The following is a 24736-nucleotide window of genomic DNA, read 5'->3' on the forward strand; positions in this document are numbered from 1 at the left end:
ATAAATATTTTTCTCTTTTAGAAATGGGTGCTTTAGTACTCAAAATGTACGAAGTTAATCACACTAGCTAAACCACTTGTGAATGAAATTAATGCAAGACTTTTCAAGGACGAGCCGATACTCAGGCCTTGAAAATTCGGGGCATTAAAGTTATTAGACCACCGTAGTAAATAACGGACAACTATATGGACGGGTTGGATGTCATACGGACATCCCGTGGGCCCCACACGCAGCACTAGTGGAATTGGCTCATCCGCAGTTTGGCTAGTGACGCTGCCACCAGGTGGCTAGTGGTTGGTGCTATGTTGACCTTAACATGATGTTTGTGTTTTATCTATACCGTCCATCCATTTTTAAAGATAATTTTAGAATTATATTATAACTGAGGTAGATGTAAAGCTCAGGTGGACCACACCATGGGAAAACAGTTGTGATTGAATTTCCACCATTAAAAACATCCTAGGGCCCACTGTAATGGTTATTTGAAATCTAACCTGTTGATTAGGTCATACAGACTTGGATGAAGGGAAAAAATATATATTAGCTTGATCAAAAACTTTTGTGACTCCCAGGAAGTTTTTAATGGTGGCCGTTAAATCAACATTGTGCGGTCCACTTGAGATTTGGATCAATCTCATTTTTGGGATCATGCTATAAAATGATCTGGAAGAATGATTGGACGGCATGGATGAAACAAAAACATCATTGTGGGGCCCACAGAGTACCGACCACTAGCCATTGGCTAGTGGCAGGGTGAGTAGCCGATCCGTTTCCGACTTAGGAACCGGCGTCATCGTAACCGTCCAAGAAGAGGGTATTTATGTAATTTTAAAAAAACGTATCTATAAAAGATCTTCATATCCGCCAGTGCCTTTGATTTCTTCCTAGGTCTGAGCCTGGAGGTTTTTCTCGTCCCTTGGAATCTCGCCTTTCAGAAGAAGAAGAAAAACGGAAAAGCTCTGAAATTTCAGATTCTTATCTTGATCTCTTTCATCTTCTTCGATTCTCTATATGGGGAAGAGAAAGGAGCGCCGGCTCGCAGCTCTGAGCGGCGCTGGTCGGAGAGTGAAGCTCGATCTCTTTGCGGAACCCTCTGGTATCGGTCTCTTCTGCTTTTAGGGTTTCGATTTCGTTTTTTTTTTTCCCTCCATGTTTCTTTTAGTTTTTTCTTCTGGAGGATCTTGGTTTTATCCGATTCATTGATTCAAACTTTGAAGTGTTTTAAATGTCTATTTGCTGGTCCTTAAATTGTAAAACTGGGATTTTGTTATTGGATTGATGAAGGCACGACTAAAACCCTAGATTAGAGGCGTGCGGTTGAAAATTTTGCATTGAGTAGCGCAGATCACCAGGGTGCGTTTGGATGCACTATTGGATTGTAGTTAGATCATTAGTCTCATAAACTGGAAAAAAGAATCAAATTCACCATTTGTATTGAAGGATGATTGCAATTTGCCTTCTTTCGAGTTGGATTTGAAATGAATATTATCTTTCACCACTCTTTCTTGATTAAGCTGAATTTTCACAGTTCGTTTCACTTTGTAACCAACCGCAGACTAGTAGAACACACGGAGAAAGCTGTTAGAAAGAGATTTGACCTCACAAATCTCTGCCTGACCTTCTCACTCTCTCTAAACGATCCTACAAAACCAATTTTCTTTTATTAAATTGGGTTTTCTACTATCACTAAGACAGTATGAGTTAAACTGTCAAAGACTTATGTAGAAAAGAAAATGCTCCACAATCCTTGTGTCTTGCAGTGTGATAATTACTACTGCGATGCACTCAAAATTTTGTAAGATCAGTTCCTCCTGAATGTGGTCGCGTGTTGTGAACGCATTTCTTGTGGTGACTGAAGTTGGCAGTGCAGTTGCTTAAGGAGTAGATTCATGGTTTAAAAGACACCTGTTGTAATGTGAAAAAGACACCTGTTGTAATGGGAACGTGAACTCTCATTCTTCCTGTCATGAAAAACTCCTGTTAAATAACAGCTGTTATTTTTTATTTTTTCAAAATGAGTGTGGTATAATGGAATATTGGTGATTGCTTTCACGGGATTTTCCCCCACATAAAATGGCATTACATTATGGAATATAACTTTGTTCTCTGGTAAAAGTAGCCTTTATTTCATTGAAATAATACAAAAAGGGAAAAAAATTTTAAAAATCAATTTTAATGTTTGTTAGAAAATTAAAATCTTAAACCAAGTTTAATGTCTGTACATTTGTTGGTAGCGCCTTTTTTCTGATCACCATCTTCGCATCTTCATCTCATAATGGCATTGCTGCTATATGATGACAGCATCTGTTGGCTTTTTAACACAGCTTGAGATGCAAAGTGGATCAAAGATCAAAGACAACCCAGCCTCCAAGAAATACATGTAAGAAAAAAAAGAAAAGCAAATGCAATAAGAAGAGAGGAAGTTCTTCAAAGAAGAGAAAAGGGATAGCTTCCATTCCACCATATCCCAATACACATCCCACATGGGCTATGTATAGGCTGAACAAAAGAAAGAAGCCCTAACAATAAGGAAGAGGCAAAGATGCCCGATATCCCCTTAGTCATTAAAAAAGAAAAAGCATATTAAACAAAAGTAATTCAATTAAAACACTAAAGCTAATATGCATCTGGCATTTTGCCACGTGTGCATGTGGGGACAGCATGTGACCAAGTTGGCTTTTGCATGGAATTGGGGCTTTGATTGGATAGTTCCCCCCATCTCAAAAGAACTTGTCCTTGAGTTATAGTTTTGAGAGGGAATTATGGTACATGAAGTGTGAAATGAAGTGGTAATAGATACGGGTGTGGGAGTGGGGAAGCATATGTTTAGAAAATGTAAACAAGTGCAAATGGGTAGGAAGTGGGAGTGGGAGTGGTAGTGAGAGTCTGAAGCGTGATACGAAGCATGAGTGGGAACTTTTAATGCTCTACTTCGACTGAGTGATTCTTCTTCCTTGTTGTTCGTCACTATTAGCGAGTCCTTTGTTGATAGGGTACTCTTAAATTTGGAGCATGTCTTGTGTTCCTATGCATGATTTATCCCCTTAGATGGTCCCCCTCGTTATGCATAAGTAGCGATGCTCTCCTCTCTACTCGATGTCATTGTTTTTGGTGCATAGTTGATTTCTTCTTGTTTGTCACTCTTGCCAGTTTGTTCCATGTTAACACGTCATTAGTTAGCCTACAAAGTCGTTGGTTGTCATAGTAAATGTCTTAATCTTCCTGCTCTTCATTGGATAGCGGTGCAACCCGGTTATCGAGTTAATGAGATCTTGACACCCGAATCACAAAGAAATGTACAAGAGTATGCCCACAAGAATATTCATATAGAGGGAGAAATACTTTATTGACATCGAACTTCTTCTCATAATACTTAAGAAAAACTCACACTAAGAAAATTTTGGAATTAACTACTTTCTACACTCCCTCTAAGTGATTCTCTAATGAGACTCCCCAAACTAAGGGATTGATTTCAAATCAATCATAGTTTTTTTTGAAAGATAACTTTGATTAAAAAAGAGCGCAAAAGAGGGAACAAAAACAAGAAAGGAAAAAAAAGAGAAACTACAGATCTGCTGAGGGGGCAGATCGTATTACACGCCCAAAAAAAGAAGATTATAGTCCTTAAGGGACTCGACATGCACAACCCATTCTGCAATAAGACTCTTAGCTCTTGCGGAAACATGGCCTGCTGAATTGGTGGTATCCCTGAAGCACCTGCCATTCCTTTCCTCACAAACTGACCACCAGATTGCCAAAAGGGCCATTTTCCACAACCTGGACTGCTGCTAACCAAGCTTTGCCCCATGCCACACGTGAAAAAGCGAGGCAACTGAATCAGGGAAGCACCAGATGATGCCAAACCGGGCATGGAAATCGTCCCAGATGGAGGAAATGAATCGACAATGGAGCAGCAGGTGGTCCACTGATTCTTCCGACCTCATACAAGACAGACAAATGTTCACTAAGGGCCAGTTTGGACGGGTGGATTGGAAGGGATTGAATGGTATTAGGGTGGATGGCATGGATTTCAAGGTAATGATGGTGTTGTCAGTGGATTGTCTTAAGATCCATGGGATTGCTATATCCCGGGATCAGATCACCCAGTCTGTTTGGCACGCCCAGCCAATCCCGGGATTTAACTTCCAATCCCTTCCAATACCATCCAATCCCTTCCAATCCGCCCAGCCAAACGGGCCCTAAACACATCCCTTTCCTCCTAAGATTATCGATGGTCAAGATCCTTTTCTTCGTGACCAACCAACTGAAGGCGATGATCTTGGGCGGGACCGGGTACTTCCAAATTTGCTTGTAGTGGGAGATATTGGATGAAGGAGGTTGGTCCAACTGGCTGTAAAATGATCTCACCGAAAATCTGCTGGATTTGGAGTTCGTCCAGATCAGATTGTCTTCCATAGAAGGATCAGGGGATGCCTTTTGGATGCAATCTAGGAGGTTCACGAATTCCTGGATCTCCCAGTCTTGAAGATTTCTTCTACATTCTACTGACCAAACGATTTTCCCCGCTACAAGTGAATAAGAATCAGCAACTGAGACTGCCAGATTTGGAGCAAGGGAGAAGATATTCGGAAAATTTTCTTTTAACGAGACATTATCCACCCATCTGTCAGTCCAGAATCGAATGTTGTTTCCCTTACCCAGCTGAAACTCGACACCTTTAAGAACTTCCTCTTGCATGGCAGCTATACCTTTCCAAAGGGCCGAGGCCCTATACAGGGACGCGGCTTTGCATCACCAGCCACCTTCAGATCTGCCATATTTGCTTTTGATAATTTTATTCCACAGACTATTATCTTCAGTGCCCCAATCTCCAGATCCATTTTCCTAGCAAAGCGCGATTCATGAGCTTCAAGTTTTTGATTCCCGCCCTCCCTGTTGATAGTGTTTACATACAGCTCTCCAATCAACCAGGTGGAATTTCATCTTCTCTCCCTTATTATGCCAGAGAAAATCCCACCTCTTGCTGTCAATAACCTTCAGAACTGCTGGAGGACATTTAAATAGGGACATTAGGAAAATGGGGAGATTTGATAGGGCCGCCTTGATTTAAGCTCCTAAATCTATAATCAGTCCAAAACTCAGCACGTGTTGGGCCATACAATGGGCTGTGGGCCTACATTATTATTGGGCCCTATAGTGCACCTAGGTGGCCTATGGGTTTATATCAATTCTCCCTAGCTTTGAAAGAACTTGTCCTCGAGTTGGAAATCAGTCTTAACTTTTGTACTACCACTATGACAAATATTCTTTTTCCTTGGTGGAAACTCGTGGTGTAACCCCAAGTGTTGTCTTGGCCCAACCTTCGTTAGAGTCCACTATAAATTATGTCTTTTTTGCTCGCGGTTTTATGGGTGCTAACTTATATGCTGCAACTTAAAAAGCTCTTTGTGGATCTTGAAACATGTCCGGTTTTTCGTGCCACAATCATATTTTATAAAGGTGTTTCAATTTCAGTATTGGGACCTATTTGCATGTCTATCAATACAGCTGCCACTATCAGTGGATCTATCAATTGATCTATTGGTGAATTCAAGCGTAGGTCCAATGTAGATGCATCGATCACTTTAGATGTCAATTTTACCTTTTGACTCTGTGGATCTCTTCGTCTTTTTCAGAATTTTTACTTCAATTCCGGGTTCCCTATCATTTTTACAACAATCGAAGGATTCGATCATTGGTGTCTTCAAAAGCCGGGGCTGCGTGTTGTTGGTTAGGACCTTAGTGAGGAGCTTCCCCTATGTGTCCACATGCTACTTCGGTCTTTGGGTTTCCTTCACGCCGAAGGTCCCTCACTTTATTAGTGAGATTGCCTACTGCATGTTTGAGTTGATCTGCCCGCTCTGCGGGATGGATGAAATGGATTTTTTGCACGAATCCGGATATTGAGTCAATGAGATCTTGACACCTGAATCACAAAAGAAATGTACAAGAGCACACTCACAAGAATATTTGACTAGAGACGGAGAATTACGGATATCAAACTCCTTCTCTTTCAATACTTAAGAAAAATATTGGAATTAACTACTTCCTGACCCATTACAATCATTGGTTCTAGTTGGATGCTTGCCCACAGCCCATTACAATATCGGGCTACTTACTGCTACGTTGTCTCAAACAGTCAGCAAATCAGCATTGAAGTGTCAACTCATGATACTATTGCATACGTTCTTCAATGGTCAGTTTATCTTGACATCGAGAAAGTATTTTCTGGAGCAAAACTGTCTCATAATGAAGAGGCATAAATCTTGCTCAAGTCTCACATTCATTTCTTCCTAATTTCCGGGGGAGGGCAGCTACAATGTTGCAAGTCTTCTTCAACTCTGTACCACTAGTCTTGGGTCGGACTTGGCCATCTTGTGCTAACAGAAATACCTTTTTGTTCATTATAACCAATCATTGAAGATCTCAGGATGCATATTACCATTGAATTCAGGATCTCCATTTTAAAGCTCCTGGTTGGATCCTTGGTGTAATAATTATGTCCTCCTTCAGGATATGTTGGGTACTACTGTGAGGGGCAGTGAGAGCTCTTGGACCCTGTTCATGGTAGTGAGGATAGTGAGGGTAGCAGGGTTGTTGAAGTTCGTGATGTAGGTCCTGCACACCTTTGAATTCCACCCAGTTCCTTTTAGGTCATTTTGGGGAGACATTCCCTGCGCCCATGACACCTACTAGGTGGTCATTAGATGCTTGAGGACCATTACTGTTACCCTTGCTGCTTCCTTCTATAACGGCCACTCCTGTGGACAAAATTGCCAAACTGGTTTGATATGTCCTCCATTTGCTTGATCATTGGCTCATATGCTCCCTCATTTGTTGGAAAGATACCACATCTTGCTTTTCTCCCTCCATCCCAGGACTACAAGAATGTCCACTCCTTGTCTGTATAACATCAGATCTGAACACAACGCAAATTATTTTGGCCTGAAACTAATTAACAATTAGAAAGAGGACCTATTTGGCATAATTTGTAGCTTGTTGCTGATTTGGAGCTGGACACCCAGGAAACTTGACGAATGGAGCTATACTTGTGGCCCTCCACACACGGGTGTGGGCCACTTTGGATATATCAACAACTATGTTCAGTTGGAGGGACTTGTCGCGGTTAATAATGATAAGGACACTCTTGAAACTTGAAGAGTGGCACTGCACTTGCTTAACTTTACACGTGGGTGTGGGCCCAATTTGGACTCCATGAACAACAATGTTTTACCTGGTGGAGTTGGTTGGTTTTAATTTTGTTAATGATAAAAGGGTTAAATATGTCAGGATGTTTCTGTTATATAAAATGATTTATTTTCTTGTTTTAAATTGTGATTATATGTGCCTTACCCTTTTGAGAACATGGTGTGTTGTTTTGTTTTCCTAATTTTTTTCTTCAGCTTTGTGGGTTTGTGCTGAATACTGGAATTTTCTTTACATTTTCTAGGAGATTTGATTGGCACCTCTAGACATGATGAAGTTGGAGGGGATCTTGATCAGAATCATCGTGCTGGGGTTCCCAATTCACCATCTTCTCCAGGTGGGTTCCGTCAGATTTTCTTCAAAAGAATATATAGAGAAGATATGCCTGCAAAGCATATGTTTGGTGGAAATTTGGAAATATTATACAAGACATGTTGTTTGCCCCAAGAATCTGGTTTTGAGACTGTAGGGTGGCTGAGGTCCTGGGAACATTAAATGGTCAGGTTGGATCGGGCTGCCACAGTGAAAATTGAATGACTCCCTACCTGTCATGATATTTTTGGCAGCATCTAAGCGTTCTGGGGATCACAGGAGGAAAATGTTGCCTTCTCGGTTCGTATGTCTCTAGCTTTATTTGGTTTGTGCCTCCTAACATTTTTTTATTTCTCTACCTGCCAGGTACCTGTGCTCAGATAGACATGCCTGTTGGCTATCAATAGAGGCTCCTTGAGCTTACGTCATCTTTTATTTTGAAAATTATTGTGTTAATCTTAGTTGGATGTTTATCCCTTGTTTTGTTTGATCATGGGATGATTTGGTCATTTGAAGAAAACTTTTACTAGTCTGAAATGTATGTGACAATTTGTTATGCTCTCTCCAGGTCAACGGCAGGAGAATCCTTTGCTGTTACTTGGACAGTACAGCGATGATGAACTGGATGAGGATGAAAATAAGATATTTAAGCAAGATGTCATTCAGAGTTCTTCGATCAACTGCAATGAACAGGTTATTTTACCTGCTTGGTTACCTTTGCACTTTGACCCCATGTGTTCTTTAATTAGGCACATGGGTCTTGTTTCATTGGCTGGGTTTATGAGCCAGGGCAATTTTTTCCATTCTGAAATGTATCTAGTAATATCCAGAAAATCCGTTGGTTTGAAAGCTATTACTGCTACTTCCCAGTTTGCAATGGCTTGCCTGTTGGATTGTTCTGTTGGTCCGGTCCATACTGGCGTTCACATATCTGGAACTGACTAAGGGAAGGATTCGGTTCCTGTTGGATTCAGATACAGGTACCATATAAAGGCTGCTGTATCCGAATTTGATCCTATTCGGTTATACCCTTAGGTCCTTTCAGTTTAGTTTCAAGCACAAACCCCATACTGACCGGGGTTTGGATCTCGAATCAGGTCTATAATCGGGTCTGGATCCAGATTCCGGTCCATACCAGAAACATGCCTTACATATGGTTTTCCAATAGTAAATATAATTTAAATAAAGGATGCAGCTAAAAGTAATCATAGGTTTGGGTACCAACATTTACCCGATGCGATCTAATTTCTAATTGGATCCTAGCCTGTAGACCTAAATCCCACCCAATTATTATCGGGCCCTAAATCTGCATCCAGATTTGGTTAACTTGAGTAGGATACTTTGGGTACCACAGATGCGGGTACGCTTTGACAACCCTATAGTTTTGGGTCTCACTTCACTACATTGACTGTTTTAGGCTTGTTCTCTTCTCTTATCTACTGGCATTCTCATGTTCTTCTATCAACTATAGCTTTTTAACTTATTATCTTGCAGCTGTGCTTTTGTTGCCTTCTTACGACTCTTGAAAATACCAGGACTTGAATATCTCATAGGCCATCCAAGGGTTTTTGCCTTTTGGTGAACCTACTCTCTCTGTTTTATGTTTGGTATATTCAATATTAGCTCTCTAATTATTGCCACATGCAAACCTGGTTCCTTTACATGCCTATTTTGATTTTTAAGTGCTTCTGTTTTGGTCAGGTAGAGGAGCTTGTAGAAGCAGATGGAGACAAAGATAGTTATGGAGGCAAAGATTTTGCTGCTTCTGGGGTTAAACAAGAGACCATGCCTGGGAATTTAGATCCAATGGATGCTGCCAAGAACTTGGAGGACGCTCATATTGGAGAAAGTGATGTTACTGCTCCAACTAATCAATACAATGAAGTTGACTCAGTGGCACAAGAATGTGTTCCGGGGACTTCTGGAATGCAAATTGTTGGGGATATGACTAATGAGTGGAAGATGGTAATGGACGAACAGACTAATCAATACTATTACTGGAATACCATGACGGGGGAGACTTCGTGGGAGGTGCCTGATGTTTTGGTTCAAGGAATGGACACAACCACAGAGCAGAAAGTTTCTCTGGTTGTCGGAGAAAATGGGAGTGCTGTGGATGCACATGTGTCTGGTTCATACTTAAATGGGGAAACTGAGGCGCACTTAAATGTTCTTGCTATTGATGGGCCAAAGAATTCTGATTTGATTGTGAATGTCAAGGAAAAATATGAGGTTGGGATTGGAATGGAAACTTGGAATGAAGGAGTCAAAGGTGAGAATGGTGAAGCCCCGAATTTGGTCCCAGTTGCTGATCAAACCGAATCAAATAACAACCCCAGTGTGATCAGTTTGTCCATGGAAGCCTCCACACTACGTGATTCCGTTTCTACCAATCAATCAAGTGTTATTCTTCCTGAGCATGGGGGGTTGACAACGGCAGTTGAGGAGCCCCTTGTAACAATAAGCTGCGAGGACAAGAATAAATCTCCTGTAGCACCCATTGCAAACCCTGACACAGGGACCACTCATTCTACCCGGCTTATGAAATATGGCGAAAGTTTGTTACAGAGATTGAAGGTGTTTGAAGGGTATTATAGTTTTTCTTTCACCTGTTGTTTATTTTTCTAGATTGATGTTTGGTTGGGACTAGGGAGAGATCAGAGATGCCCTTTAGAGGCTGTCCCATGATGCTTGCCCTTTCTGCACGCATGGGATGATCCAGACTGTTCATCTAGTCCCACCATGTTCATTCAGTAACTATCCTTCTAACTAGAGATCTTCATCATCCATGCATGTGAGAGATCCAGACTCCTGTTTCCAAATCACTGCATATTGGTTGTGAATGTTTCTAATTCGTGAGATTTTTCCTATGTGGCTTATCTAGGGAGGAATTACTAGATTAGATGGCCTGGATCACGAGTCTCATACATCAATAATGTGGTGTATTATGGATATTAGGCTCATAGCACTTTTTGTTGACTAATTATAAATGGAAATTGGGCACGACATCAATGTGCACAATGCCTACTGAGGGAGTTGATGCGCACATGCTCCCACCAGTTAAAGATGGCTGGTGCGAATCTAGCAACCACTTCAAAGTGGGAGATTTCAAGCCCAGTTTGAATTGTGTGTCAAGATTCTCGCCTCCATTTGTGGGTGGTGGGGGAGATGTGACCATCAATTGTTTGCGCATGCATGAACTTTTCTCCAGCTTTTTGACATTTTTTTTTCTAGAAGGATATCCTTTTATGCGAACTTTTGGGACAGCTAATATTTTATCACAAGTGTTGGTTCTAGCCGATTCCATTTAGTTGGGATAGGGCTTAGATGTTGATGATAGTGTTGATTTTGCTTCATGACATGACATTTGTTAATTTTAACTGTCTCAGGCCTGGCGGCAACACTCAAGGAGTTGACTGGAGATCAAAATATATCTTGGAAGTTGAGATCAGACTTTCTGATTGTAAAGCGCTCTCAGCTTATGGACCATCTCTCCTCCCTTTTTGGTGGCACACTGAAACACAGCTTAAGCATCTTGAAATGGCTATTGATGAAGAAATTTCTAGATATGCAAAACTGGAAAGGAATGAGATGGAGACTGTTCACATTTCTTCCGTCGGAGTTGACGATGCATCTCAGCGAAATGCCAGGACAGCTTCTGAAGTGTTTGACAATGATAAAGGAATGGTAGTTTCTACTGCTGAAAATGCTCTCATTACCCCTGATACCAATATTCTAGAAGAAGTTCCGAAAGAAGTGCTTCTCAAACCAGGTTCTGATGAAGGTGTCAAAATCGAGCACACCCTTACATCTGGATCTCCATGCAGTGGGCCGGTAGGAGAGGCTGAGCAAGAAAATAATGAAAATCCAGTTCCTGTTCGTTCTATTCCCAAAACTGAGCTTCATGCTGGTGAAGACATAGACATGGATGTGGACATGGAAGTTGATGATGAAACTCCTGCAAACGACAATTCTGAAGATGCATCCAGCACCAAATCTCATGCTCTACCAGAGCAACCGATTCATCCACATGCATACTCACCATCAGCAGAATGCCTGCCCTCTGTGCCTGCTGAGGAATTTAGTGCCCCACCTCCTCCAGATGAGGAGATGATCCCTCCACCCCCACCTGACAATGAACCCATCCCTCCACCCCCACCTGATGAACCCTTGTATCCTCCACCACCACCATATACAGAGCTGATGCCTCCTCTTCCTTACACAGAGCAATATAACATAGCATACACAGTTCCTACCTACGAGTACTATGCAGCCCCCCATACTGAGGTCACAAATTCTAATTACTATGCCCACACTGAAGCAGGGCAAATTGCCGAGCCTCAGCTACAATCATATTATGAACCAGTAGCAAACATCTTTCCTGCAACTGTTGCACCTGTTCTCAACCCTGCAGAGCCTGTTGTATACTATGATGTTCCAAATGGAACAGTTCCTCCTGTACCTGTGATCAGTGGCTTAGAATCTTCTCGCTTCTACAGTGAGTCTGGGCCAGTCAGCTATCATGATAACATTGCTTCCGATCGAGCACAATCCGTTGGTGTTGCCCCAGAACCTGGATATGGTCCATTACCAAGTCTGAAGGCTGAGTCTAATTTTTCAACCATTGGCAGTGCAATTGAGATGGCAGCTGTACATGCTGCATCTGTATCAGCTGCAGCCCAAACTACAGCAACCGTTGTTGTCAATGAAAATGCTGTGGCCACTGCATCGACAGCTGCCTCAACTGCGACAGCTGCTTTGACAGTTGCCACAGTCACGACATCTGCATCAACAGTTGCCACAATCACGACAGCTGCTACTAAGAATCAAGCTAAAGGTAGGAAATTCTGAACAGCCTGGTTTTCTTTGCCTAAATGTATTGACTAATTACATGTTCGATTGCTACAATCATAGTTGATTGTTATCAACCTTTTTGTTTATTTGTATGACTTCTTACTTGTTTTATTGGTGCTTGCATTTAACTCGATTTGCTTATGAGTTGTTTTATTCCTGACCAGTTATCCGTAGTAAGAAACGGACCATTGCAGTGGCACCTACTCTGAGGTCTAATAAAAAGGTCACCAGTCTAGTGGATAAGGTACCTTATACATCTTGTTTACTCTTTTATGGACTGATGGGAGATAGCTTATCTGTGATTTCTTTTCATTCCTATTGATTCCCTTGAGAGCCTAGAGCCTTAAATAGACTTTCTATTTATCAGTGGAAGGCTGCAAAGGAAGAGTTGCATGGGGATGAGGAAGATGAACCTGAAAATGCCTATGAGATCTTAGAGAAGAAGCGGCAAAGGGAAATAGAGGTATGCGCATATGCAATCCCTTCTATATTTTAACACCTCGTGTTTTGCATTTTGTGGGGTCTTACTGTCCTCTTGCCTGCAGCAATGGCGGGCACGGCAGATTGCCAGCGGGGAGGCTCAAGATAATGCTAATTTTCAGCCTTTAGGTGGTGACTGGTATGGTTGCTTTAAATCTTCCCTGACCTTTTTTTTTTTTTGGTTTTTGTTTTTGTTAGCTTGTTAGTACACCCCACTGTCAGTTCACACTTCACTGTTAGTCACCTCCACTAGGGATCAATACCAAGACCTCAGTGTTGAAACGAGGCATCTTTCACTTAGTCTGCCACTTGAGCTATGGATCAGGGTGTAAATCTTCCCTGACCTTGCAGTTTGGTTACAATAGGTGATGTCATGATGCATTTCTGATGGTTTGTCGTGTTTGTAGAACTATAGACTAGAGATGATTTAACTGTCCCTTGCCAAAGGTGATGCAATCCTGTTACCAAATCAGGAAGCTCTCGGTACCCAAAATAGCAAGAATGGACAAAGAACTCACCCACAAGAATATCAAAATAGAGAGCGATAAGCACTTTATTGAAATTTAGACTTTTTAACTTCTTACAAGCACTTGAATATATTCTCAAAAAGCTTAGAGAATGTAATGCCTCTACAACCTTTGAGAACAAGCCCCATTTGTAGACCCTAAAGTGACATCCTAAAATCCTTGCCAAAGGTGATGCAATCCTGTTAGCAAATCAGTGGGATGTCGATATCCAAATTGCAAGAATGGATGAAGAAAAACACCCACAAGAATATCAGAATAGACAGGGATAAGCACTTCATTTTTTAAAGGCAACTTTTATTAAAAGGCCAAATGGCGAAAATTACAATAATGATCTGGCCAACTGGCCCAATCACAGAGATTGGACGTTAGAAAACAGCTAACCCAATCAAGAACATCCACATTTACCCTTTTTTCCAACATTCGACATTGACTTGCTTATGCCCTGAAAGATCCTATTGTTTCTCCCACCCCAAACGTCCAAAAAACTGCGAAAAGAACCAACCTCTAAGCCACTCTACTATCCCCTGCGACTCCCACCTTGTGCCCCGCCAAAAGTAGAGAACAGATGAATCCTAGCATCATCCAATATATTTTAAACGAAGCAAGGCATCTATCCCAGACCTCTTGAGCAAATGTGCGATGAATGAAAGAGTGGTTTATCAATTCCTTGTTCCCCATACACATAATACATCAATTCGGGACACCATTACTCTTTTATGCAAGTTGTCAATCGTAAGCACTCGGTTCTTTCCATCTAACCATGTGAATGCCGCAACCATCATAGGACCGAACGGAGTAGGTGAACACGCATCCCTTGCCGTTCTGGCAGGGAGACACCTTATAAAAGGAACGAACAAAGAACCGACCAAATTTGACTTTGGGCCACACACTTGCGTTCCTACTCCAAGAGAGGGCTTAACGCGGTGGAGCCTCTCTAGAAGCCAAGCGAGTTTCTTCACTTCCACATCCAATAAGTTCCTTTTGCAGGAGGGGACCATAGTCCAACATCTATCTAAAAGCATAAAGCTATGGTAATATGCACTTCAGTTAATTTGAAACTTTTTATCTTCTTACAAATACTTAAACATAGTGATGCGGACATCACACCACCACTCTGTACATATCAGAGACGTAGGTGTTGACAGGCTACATCGGCACTTTCACTTTGGCTAGGCGACTAATGGTGATCACCAGTGGTCATCGGCGAGCATTAGAACAACATGGATGGCATGGATCATATTTGGAGATCATCTCACTGTTGATCATGGTCTACATGATTGTCCATCCATTGGATCGTCTTGCGTCCCATCATGAGGCCATCCGATGGTTGGATTATGTTGGGCCATTTTGTTAGTTAGTTCTTTTATGTTACTTGATGATGTGGACAATTTAGTTTGTGATTGGACTTTTGGGAGGGTAGATTGAACTTTTTTATCTTCTTACAAATACTTAAACATAGTGATGCGGAGATCACACCACCACTCTGTACATATCAGAGACGTAGGTGTTGACAGGCTACATCGGCACTTTCACTTGGCTAGGCGACTAATAGTGATCACCAGTGGTCATCGGCGAACATTAGAACAACATGGATGGCATGGATCATATTTGGAGATCATCTCACCGTTGATCATGGTCTACATGATTGTCCATCCATTGGATCGTCTTGCGTCCCATCATGAGGCCATCCGATGGTTGGATTATGTTGGGCCATTTTGTTAGTTAGTTCTTTTATGTTACTTGATGATGTGGACATTTTAGTTTGTGATTGGACTTTTGGGAGGGTAGATTGAACTTTTTTACTTTCCAGGACATAATGAGTATTTTTTCTTATGTTACTTAAAGGGTAAAATTGTCATTTCAACCAAATTTTGTTATAAAATAAAGCAAAAGGGGACGTCTTGCCCTAATTGTGAATTTGGAGAAATTTTTGAGGAGGCCTCGAAGAGTTCCTTTCTTCCTTTCATCTTCCTTCATTGTTGTGAAGGCTAGATCTTTGGATAGAAGCCTAGAGGGTGTGAAGCCACTCTATCCTTCATCCCTAAGATCCATCCTCTTTCACTTCATGTTTGATGTTTGTAGGTGGTAGATTCCTTTGAACCTTCAAATCCAAAAAGGTAAGATTTTATCTTTCATTGTCCTCTTTTGAAATTTATTTATTTTTACCTGATCCTAAGGGCCACCTCATTCCTTCTCATTATTATCAGACCCAACTCATGCGTGGATTCCAAAATTTCACCTATTGAGCCCGGATTGTTCCTATGCTAATTGGAAAATCTTTATCTTCCTTGGGCCTTATTTTCCAAGCGTTTTGTTTGATCAAAGGGCTGATGACTGTGATTTGGCCTCATATCAAACCTGTCATCTCTTGGGCCTCACATTATTTGCATGTGTATCACATTTAGTTTGGTGATTTTCTTTTATATAACTTTGATTTTATATTAGTTCTCAGTCACATAGCTGGATCTGCATCATTCTACATCACATAGCCTCACAAAACTCAGAAAATGTAATGCCTCTACCTTCTAGAACAACCCCCGTTTATAGAACCTAAAGCGACATCCTAAAATCCTCATTAGATCTCCAACAAGGTTTTTATTACTATTATATGTATTCCATATCAGTCAAATCTATCCAAAATAACAACAAATGAATTTACAAAGATTTTGCCAAATTGTAATGGCCTAAAAATGTCGTATGCAAAATCTATAAAATCAGCCCCCAAGATCTTTAAAGAATCAACAAATTATCAACTGGGATCCTTCAAAGATTTGCAGACCTTGAAATTTATGCCCCAAAATTAGCAGCAAATAGCCTACACATTGAATTCATGTCAGCCTCATGGTGGGCATTGGGCCTATATGATTTCCATATGGTTGGAAAGAACTCGACTCCGATGAGCTAAATGCCTCATACTATTAGAGGTCCAGATCCATTCTTTTCAATTCGTTGCCTTTGGTCTTGTGCATTTAGAATAGAGTTTGTCCAATTCACCAAGTATTGTTTGTAGTAACCTCATCTGGGGTTGGCAATCTGCATGGGTCACACTTGTTTGATTTCTTCCTTTTTCTTTAGGAGCTATCTGGCCACATTAACAATTTCGCCTTGCATGTCAACCACCTCACCATTGTACTTGGTCATATTGAATGTCAACGAGATATCTAATTCACCTGATAATTCATGGGCTTAGTTACCCACCTACCTCTGGATATGGCATGGACCAGTTTTCTCAGATTTGACCTAGTGGTAAGTTCCTTTTGAAAACTTTTCTTTGCATAGGTAAACCATAATCTGGTTGCCTTCTTTATGCATCTTCTCTTGGTGATGTTCATTCCTAAAGTTGACCTGTGTTCTCCTTTCGCACACCTGGCCCCCCCCGCCAATTCTTTTTGTTCATTCCAACTTCTGTAAGCCGAATGTCTTTCTTTTTCTTATTTTGACCTTAATATGCCAAACAACTTGTCTTTGTTTATCAAATGTTGGAAGTTGTCTCATTGGTTGCAATGTGATATTAACACCATCACTGATGAAGGAATTGTTATTAGCTTAAGTCAAATGCACCATACCTCGGTTCCACTGCCATGGTCCTTTGCACAAAACGTGGCATATATCCATTGGACTACGTCACACCACACCTCATCTTTGTAATTAGGCCCGATAGAAAGGTAAACCAAGTATGTTGAGTCGACACAGATGTCACCCCTTTTCTTGAAGCCTGTTATGGGTGTGGATGCTTATGCTCTTTAAGATTTAATTTATCCACCATTTCTTTTAACACCGTGTTCTCACTGTTTTCACCATTTATCATGCATATCCTCTCACTAGAAGTGTAGGCAGTCAAAAGATATTGCAGTCAACCATCACACTCATTAATCACCCAATGCGTCGATAGCTGTTGGATAACCAACATCTCCCCACTACCTCCATCCACATCTGCTGCATCTTGAACAACCTGTGCCCCAACATCATTTGATGTTTTTCATACTCCAATGATGTGTCATGCTTACTTGCCCAAATTATGGACTGTTGTGAACAATTTGGAGTGTATTCGGCATATTCTCCTTGGCCAAATTCACTTAACTACAGACTGATGTGAATGACATTTAAAAGAATGATGTCCTGGCTTCTCACACTTAAAGCATGTGAAATAGTGTTGCTTTCTTCTACCCTGGGTGCAATAATTCCTTGTCCATTACCACCTACCTTTGAGTTGGAGTTTGGTGTCACCGTTGGACGTTGGCCTACCTTCCCTCGATCGGTGGAGGTTCCCGTGGTCTTCTTATGTGGGAAGTTAACATGCTATGCTATCATTCATGAGGGTCCTCGCGAGATGCCAAATCATCTCCTCAAGTTTCCAATTAATTCTCTTGCTATCCTTGCAAGTGTGCATGTGTTGATCATTTTACACATCTTTATAAGTCGATTCATTCCTTATCTGTGCTAGTTACGACCATTAAGATATCTTGATTTTTTATTTTTTGGTTTTCACACTCATGGAACCCCACCCCGTGATAGTCGAGGTGTGGAATTCCCGCGTATATTCATCACTGATTTATTCCCTTGACGAATATTGTGACATCTTTGATAGAGGTCACAGGCAAAGTCATGGGGTGAGAACTTCCTTTTTGAATCTCTTATTTATTTATTTTTTCCCAAAGAAGTTACTCTATCCTCCCCTTGATAGATTCGTTTGGCTTGAAGACCATTCCACCATGCTAATCCTTGACGAGAGAACTTCATGGACACTAATTTAGCCTTCCACTTGTTAGTGATTTCCTTGCAGCTGAACACCATCTGCATATACACGACCATAAAATTCCAGAAGTTTCATCCTAATTTCAGGTTCTCTTCACATTCCAACAATTGAAGGATCTGATCAATGGCGCCTTCACTAGCCAGGGCCAGCCAATGTTGGTTCGTGGTGGGGACCTTCCCATACATGTCCTCATACTCCAAAATTCAGTTTTGGGATTCCATCTAGTCCGGATTTCTTTCACTTGATTAGCGAGATCACCTACCATATGCGGGAGTTGATCAACCAACTTTGTAAGTGTTCAGATCTGTTGGTTAACTTGTACGAACTCCTCTTCTGCCACACCCTTTGGAGCCATTGGGAGATGATTTATGATGGAAGTCCACCAACAATCACTTGCTTTGATGCTTGTAATTGAATCAATGAGACTTCGGTACCTGAATCCCAAGAATTGACGACACATCCATGATTATTGGAGTGGAGGTATAAACACTTCATTGAAATTGGAAATTTTCACTTCTCACAAATGCTCAAATATAACTTCACAAAACTTAGAAAATGTAATGCTTTCTAGAACAGCTCCTATTTATAAATCCTACAGAGACACCCTAAAATCCTTATTAAATCTTTCACAAGATTCCGAACTATTGGATTGATTCCATATCCATCAAACTAAAATCAGCACAATCTTCAACTAGAATCCTCCACATATAAGCAATTGCAGACCTTGAGATTGAGACCCAAAAATCAGCAGCAAACAACCCAAATTTGACACGCTGGGCTCTTGGTGGACCTTGGGCTTGTGTCAAAAGGAGCCATACCATAATTATAATATAAAGGCATACCAAAGGTGCTGAGAGAAAGCCTACAATGATGACTAGGAAAATTAACGCTTTAGCTCTACAATGATGGCTCAGAAAGGGTTGAAAAATTCGGTTTTGGAAAGATTTCTGGGTGGAGAAAATTCCACTTAGAGACAAATTCTCCTTAATTTTCTCTCTTGCTCCAAATCCAGATATCATGGTCGCCGATTGCTATTCTGTTACTGCTGGGAAGTTGGTGTGGTCAGTGGACCGTAGAAGAAACCTTCAAGATTGGGAGGTCCAACAGTTTGTGGACCTCCTTGAGTGCATCTATAGGGCTCAACCAAATCCTCAAATCGATGATGCGTTGCTCTGGACAATGGATAAGTCCAGCAGATTCACAGTCCATTCTCTCTATGTGCAGCTGGATCCGCTGACCATCTCTGCTCTCCGATTTGGAACAGTGGATAATCTTAGAAAGAAAGGCATGTGTTTGGTGAACATTTGTTTATGTTGCATGAAGGCGGAGGAGTTGGTGGATCATTTGCTGCTTCATTGCCCTTTCATTTCTCCTATTTGGGCTGATTTTCGTCTTCGTTTTGAAGTCAATTGGTGCCCTCCTGTTTGTGTCTCTTCTCTTTTTTCGGATTGGAATGGGGTAAAGCTTGGTAAGAATCGATCCATTTTGTGGAGAATGGCCCTTCTTGCTACTTGGTGGAGCGTTTGGGAGGAAAGATACGGTAGATGTTTTCGTGATACTTCAAATTCCACTGATTGGGTGCTTTCTAGAGCTAAAGCGTTAATTTTTGAATGGGCCACCCATGTTGAATCCATGAAGGAGTGCGATCTCCTGTTTCTTGGTTTTTAGCCTTTGGCTGCTATCTCAGCAGTCTCGGCTGCTGTTTTTTGTTTTTGTATCCTTTCCTTTCTTTTAATGAAATTTCGTTGTCTTTCAAAAAAGAAAATAAAAAAATTTGGCTGTAATAACAACAACGTCGCCAATGATGGCGAGCTGGATCAGCCAGTAACCTGACACATTCATAAAATATGTAAAAGATGCAATATTCTTTGGGCATTCTACACAATTCCAATCCCCATTCAAAAAATTGCTGTATGTATCCTACCCCCATTCTATGAATCTCCCAATGTTTGCCCCTCCAGTAAATTGGACCGGCCTTTTGGTCACATGCAGAAGATCTGAAACTACAGAAAGCTCATTTAACTTAGAGATTTGTACTCCCAGAAGGATTTTAACTTCCTGTTCTCTTTTTACTTTGCGTCATAGTCGCATCTTTTTCATGTAAGCGATATCTCTTCATGTATTAATATAATCATTCTTTACTCAATTTCCTTTGGAATGATGATATTATACATAGTTTGTTATATTTGAATAGCATTTATTACCATCATATTTAAGTCTCAAAGGGAGGCCTCCAACTTGGACCTTAGTCCAAGTTGATTGGGTTGGTCATGATCGATGCACCTGAGTTGTCAAAACTCGACTTTTGTAGAACTCAGCCAAGTATATCATCCACTGCTTCTTTTTTTGTTCTTTTTTTTTTTTTAAAAATAAAAATTATTTATATATATATTGAAAAGCAGAAGCCAAATTTTGGCCTGGTCATCTTTGAGAGAGAGATTGAGAGAGGGAGAGAGATGGCCATTTACTCTTCACTTATCGTTCTCCTGATCTTCACTACCCTTTGTTTCTTACCAATCCAATCGGTCCCCCCTTCTATTTCGAAGAGATTTCATCAATTTGTGCAAGTCAAATGCCATTTTTTCCCCAAGTCAACTTTGATTTTGTACATTAAAGAGTATAAACTTGGACTTCTAGCTGTATGTTTGGCGCATACCTATATATTCAATCTTACAATATTATACTACTCGTTCTCTTTGATATTTCAGTTTAAAAAGCTGTTTGAGTTATTTTTCCCCCCTGATATAGGCGTGAAAGGGTGAAGCGCAAGAGAGCTGAATCAACCAGTGAAGCTGTTCAAACTCCTCCAGAGGCGTCCACAAATGAAAAGCAGCAGCCTGATTTAATAGAACTCTCAAAGGATCTTCCTTCGGGATGGCAGGTATTTTTCATGCGTCTTTTTTTCCTTTTTTCTTTTTTTCAAAACCTTCAATGGAATTAAAAAAAAACCAAAGCATAGATGGATAACGATAAAAAAAGGCAAACCAACAAGGAGATGTTTTGGATCATGTATTAGTTGTCATATTGACTGAATAGAAAGGAGAACAATGCCCAACTGAGTAATCAATCTATGTGACAACTGGGGCTGTCAACAGGCCGAGACAGGCATATCTGGGGCCACTTTACTGGCCAGTTGTCTGGTCCTGGGCTTAACCTTCAGGTCCGACAAACAAGCATAATTGGCCAGGTTCAGGGAGGGAACATGTTTACATTTTAGGGCCTACTTACTGCAGGTCCTGAATCTGGCACATGTACCATAGGATCAGTCACCTGTTCAATATATGTTCTTGTGGCCCACACTGCAGGAAAAGCGATGTTGTGTCATCATCCAAATGTAAAACAGCAACATCTGCAGACGTCCCCGTCTACGCACACAAAATGCAAAATATGTATGTTCATGTCCAGGTATGGGCGTGCTTGTCTTGTCCACTCATCCAAGCGACACTAATATCTTAACCTTCCCCTGGAAAAGTCATTGCAAGTTGATGAAAATGAACAATTACAGATGATCCGCATTTAACTGTTCCCTGACAGTTAGGTTCTTTTTTCTTTCTGGGATGAGACTCACAAGTGAACTATTTGGATGACCAAAAAGTGCAGCCCGCATTATGGTTCAGAACAATATGTGCAAGTAAAGATTGAATGTTTTCTCTTAATTTTTATTGGATATAAAGCGACTATTACATTGAAAATCATTATCATACATTGAATCCAAATATCATGGATTGACCGATAAAATAATCATAAGAATAATACCAGAAAACTCAATGACAGAAGGAGACGAGGGAAAGTGACTTTATCTTAAGAGTCATGCAGGCATGTGTCTAACATGCACATCTCTAACAAAACTTTTTTTAAAATAAATAAATAAATTATTCTCTTTGTTACAGATCTAGGGGATGAATCTGCTTTTCTTTTCTTTTATTTTAAAGGGTAAGAACTTTTATTGAAAAAGAGCTGAGCTGGCGCCACAGATTGCAAACAAACAAAGCAGAAAATCTAAATTACTATCCTCTAATAACTTTACATTAGAAGCCTATCCCGAAAAAAAGATTTTTCCCTAAGGAATGCATCTGCTTCCTTACTAGCATTATGAAAGCACCTACTATTTCTTTTCCCCCAAATCGCCCACCAGATGACCAGAACAATCATCCTCCATATAGAGGTATGCGCATCTCCTTTGATGTCTTAGATTACTTAAATACGGGTTAGATGACACTTAGCTTTTCAGGAAATTTCTTGTAAGAGGTTTGCAAAGCCCAGACATGTCTACAAGGCACATTATCTACACCCCACCACAATAACCAAGCAATCTGCAATTGGCTCTATCCATTACAGTTTAGATTTGCAACCATATTTTGGTATTTGTGCCATTTGTTCCTGAACCACCCAAATTCATTGAATTGGGAATCTGCAAGCATTTCAGAATTTGAGTTTTTGAAATTCCATATTGGAATGCATGTTAAGATTTGACAGTGGTAGCCCACCAACTCACCATGCATTGTCATTCCTTGCTCTTCAACCCAAAGAAAAGAAAAGAAAAGAAAAGAAAAGAAAATAATAAAAGAAGCTGTATACTACTGCCTCATTTTATCTGATTCTTCTTTTCTTGTTGTTTGGATGCAGGTCTACTGGGATGAATCCACAAAACAGGTGTATTATGGAAATACCATAACCTCAGAAACAACTTGGACAAAGCCCACCAGATGAGACGGTTGCCAATTCCTCCCTAACAAGTGTAGAAAGGACTGTTTTGTTTCCCTTTTTAAGAGCCCTGATAATCTTTCCGATAAAAGGGTGCCTAACCTCACTCTGATCGGTTTTGATTAGGCGGTTGGCCCAAAGTAGATGTGGACCTCACTCCCTTACCTGCACCGATCAGACTCTGTACGTGCTTTGTTCTCAATCGTGCTTAAGGGCAGCATTTTGCTGGCGCATATAGGAAGTGTTGTAAAGGCACGCTTTTTAGTCTTCTCCTCGAGAGAATGAGTGTATCATTTACAGGAAGCAATCTCAGTTATTTTTGCATTCTTTCATCTGTTCCCTGGTGCCTCCAGGTACAAGCCACAAAAGCTAAGTCGTATTGTAACCCCAGATATAGATCTGGAGTGTATATGAGATCCAACCTGCCTTTCATGGGCCATCTAGTTAATTTGAAACGGTCCAATCTTCAATCTGGTTGACCACCAAGTGAACCTTTGGCTTGACCCTTCCCTCTTAAAGGCCACATTGATCTGACGTGTCTTATTAAGGACCCTTGTGATGGAGCGATCCTCACCTTCTGCGTTCTTGCTCAATGGCCCATTTGGAGTCATTTGGACCTGGTGTACTATCCAGATCATAGGTGAATCATCTGGTTTTGTTTGTACAGTGTTCATGCATTTGGCTTTGTATATGGTACGTCGAGCTTCTTCAAAGGTTAATCCACGCCCAAAATGAGAAACAGTTGAAACGATTTAAGAGTGGAAATGTTCCAATCTAAGTGATTTTAGCTTTTTGTCATCTTGCTTTGTTTCAGACCGTTGAAATGAAGGGCCCGAATCCAAAGCTTAAAGCTCCAATATGTTGCATTCTGGCAAATCTCATATCCACTTGAAAAAATGCACTGGGCCATAGATTTTGAATCAGTTGAGCTTGTGCCTATAAGCTTATAAAAGTATTTTGCAAATGGAAAAATAAGAAGTTGAAAAGGAGAATTAGGATATTAGAAAGTATAGCCATCTATGCAAATGATTTTTTTTTGAAACTAAGACCCGATGGCCAGCTGCCTTCCATTGTGGGTGGTTGGGTCCAACCACCAGTGCACCTAGTCAGGTCCCCAGTCCAGCCTGGAATCTGCTTTAACAAGAATAGCAAAGAATAGCAAGGAACATTGGTTTTTTTCAAGTAGAGGCAGTGAGATTGGAGTTTTCTCCTCTTAGAAAACAGATTACCCAATCAGGGAGAGAGCCTTAAACAAAAATTACGCAAGTTGCATAATCTTTGGCATTCAACTGGTTTTCGTATGTGATCCATTTGTTTCGAACATTGCAGTTCACCCGAAAAGTGGGACAGCCTGATTTTTTGTCCAGGCGTCTCTACTGTGGCACCCACATTGCAGTTCACCTCATAAGTGGGACAGCCTTTTTTTTTTTGTTCAGGTGTCTCTACTGTGGGACCCACGAGATGAGCATCTTGGATCTCTCCATGTAATGTGTCAGCACGTGCCTACGGCATTTACGAAGTAGTTGCATCACAAAGGCAAATGACATTTCTACCTCTTTTCCTGCAGGCACACAAGGCCATCTTTCATTGGTTTCCTCCAGCCTTGAGTTGCAGGCAATCCACATCCCTCAACAGTTTTGTTGACTGAAAACTGCTCACGAGCAGCCTATTTTTAACCAACACACACACACACACACACCCGGCCCATTTTTAACTAACACACACCCACACACACCCACACGTGCATGCACAGACAGGCTTGGGTGGACCCCGGCCATCATGTGCACTACTTCCATGTCTATGGGGCTGAGTTTTTGGCCTTGGGCCTAACATGGGATGGCTCATCCTGTGGGCAGGGCAGATTCCACATGAACATCATTATGAGGCCTGCAAGTAC

The 24736-nt window shown here is 41.0% G+C and overlaps 1 protein-coding gene across 4 annotated transcripts; it reads left to right on the forward strand.

The window, feature by feature from the left end:
* Positions 1 to 870: 870 nt before the first annotated feature.
* Positions 871 to 23166, forward strand: LOC131255900 (uncharacterized). Of its 4 annotated transcripts, none has more exons than XM_058256828.1 (10): positions 871 to 1096; positions 7451 to 7543; positions 8087 to 8211; positions 9220 to 10106; positions 10908 to 12355; positions 12537 to 12616; positions 12740 to 12835; positions 12918 to 12991; positions 20884 to 21016; positions 22762 to 23166. In XM_058256828.1, the coding sequence occupies exons 1-10, from the start codon at positions 1012 to 1014 to the stop codon at positions 22843 to 22845; spliced, it is 3105 nt and encodes a 1034-aa protein (XP_058112811.1). In that variant the 5' UTR covers positions 871 to 1011; the 3' UTR covers positions 22846 to 23166. The 4 variants fall into 4 exon arrangements, with proteins under 4 accessions (XP_058112811.1, XP_058112813.1, XP_058112812.1 ...); XM_058256830.1 differs by having other exon boundaries at positions 1041 to 1096; positions 7451 to 7822; XM_058256829.1 differs by having other exon boundaries at positions 1041 to 1096; positions 7451 to 7818.
* The last annotated feature ends 1570 nt before the right edge of the window (positions 23167 to 24736 follow it).

This window comes from Magnolia sinica, chromosome 9, assembly GCF_029962835.1.
Source record: "Magnolia sinica isolate HGM2019 chromosome 9, MsV1, whole genome shotgun sequence".
Lineage (NCBI taxonomy): Eukaryota > Viridiplantae > Streptophyta > Magnoliopsida > Magnoliales > Magnoliaceae > Magnolia > Magnolia sinica.

What these genes read in the sequence shown, in the direction of transcription:
- LOC131255900 (XM_058256828.1), top strand. Translation starts at nt 1,012, where the DNA reads ATGGGGAAGAGAAAGGAGCGCCGGCTCGCAGCTCTGAGCGGCGCTGGT. An exon ending in CAATTCACCATCTTCTCCAG is followed by an intron (nt 7,544 to 8,086) that starts GTGGGTTCCGTC and finishes TGCTCTCTCCAG; the next exon opens with GTCAACGGCAGGAGAATCCT. An exon ending in ATCTTCCTTCGGGATGGCAG is followed by an intron (nt 21,017 to 22,761) that starts GTATTTTTCATG and finishes GTTTGGATGCAG; the next exon opens with GTCTACTGGGATGAATCCAC.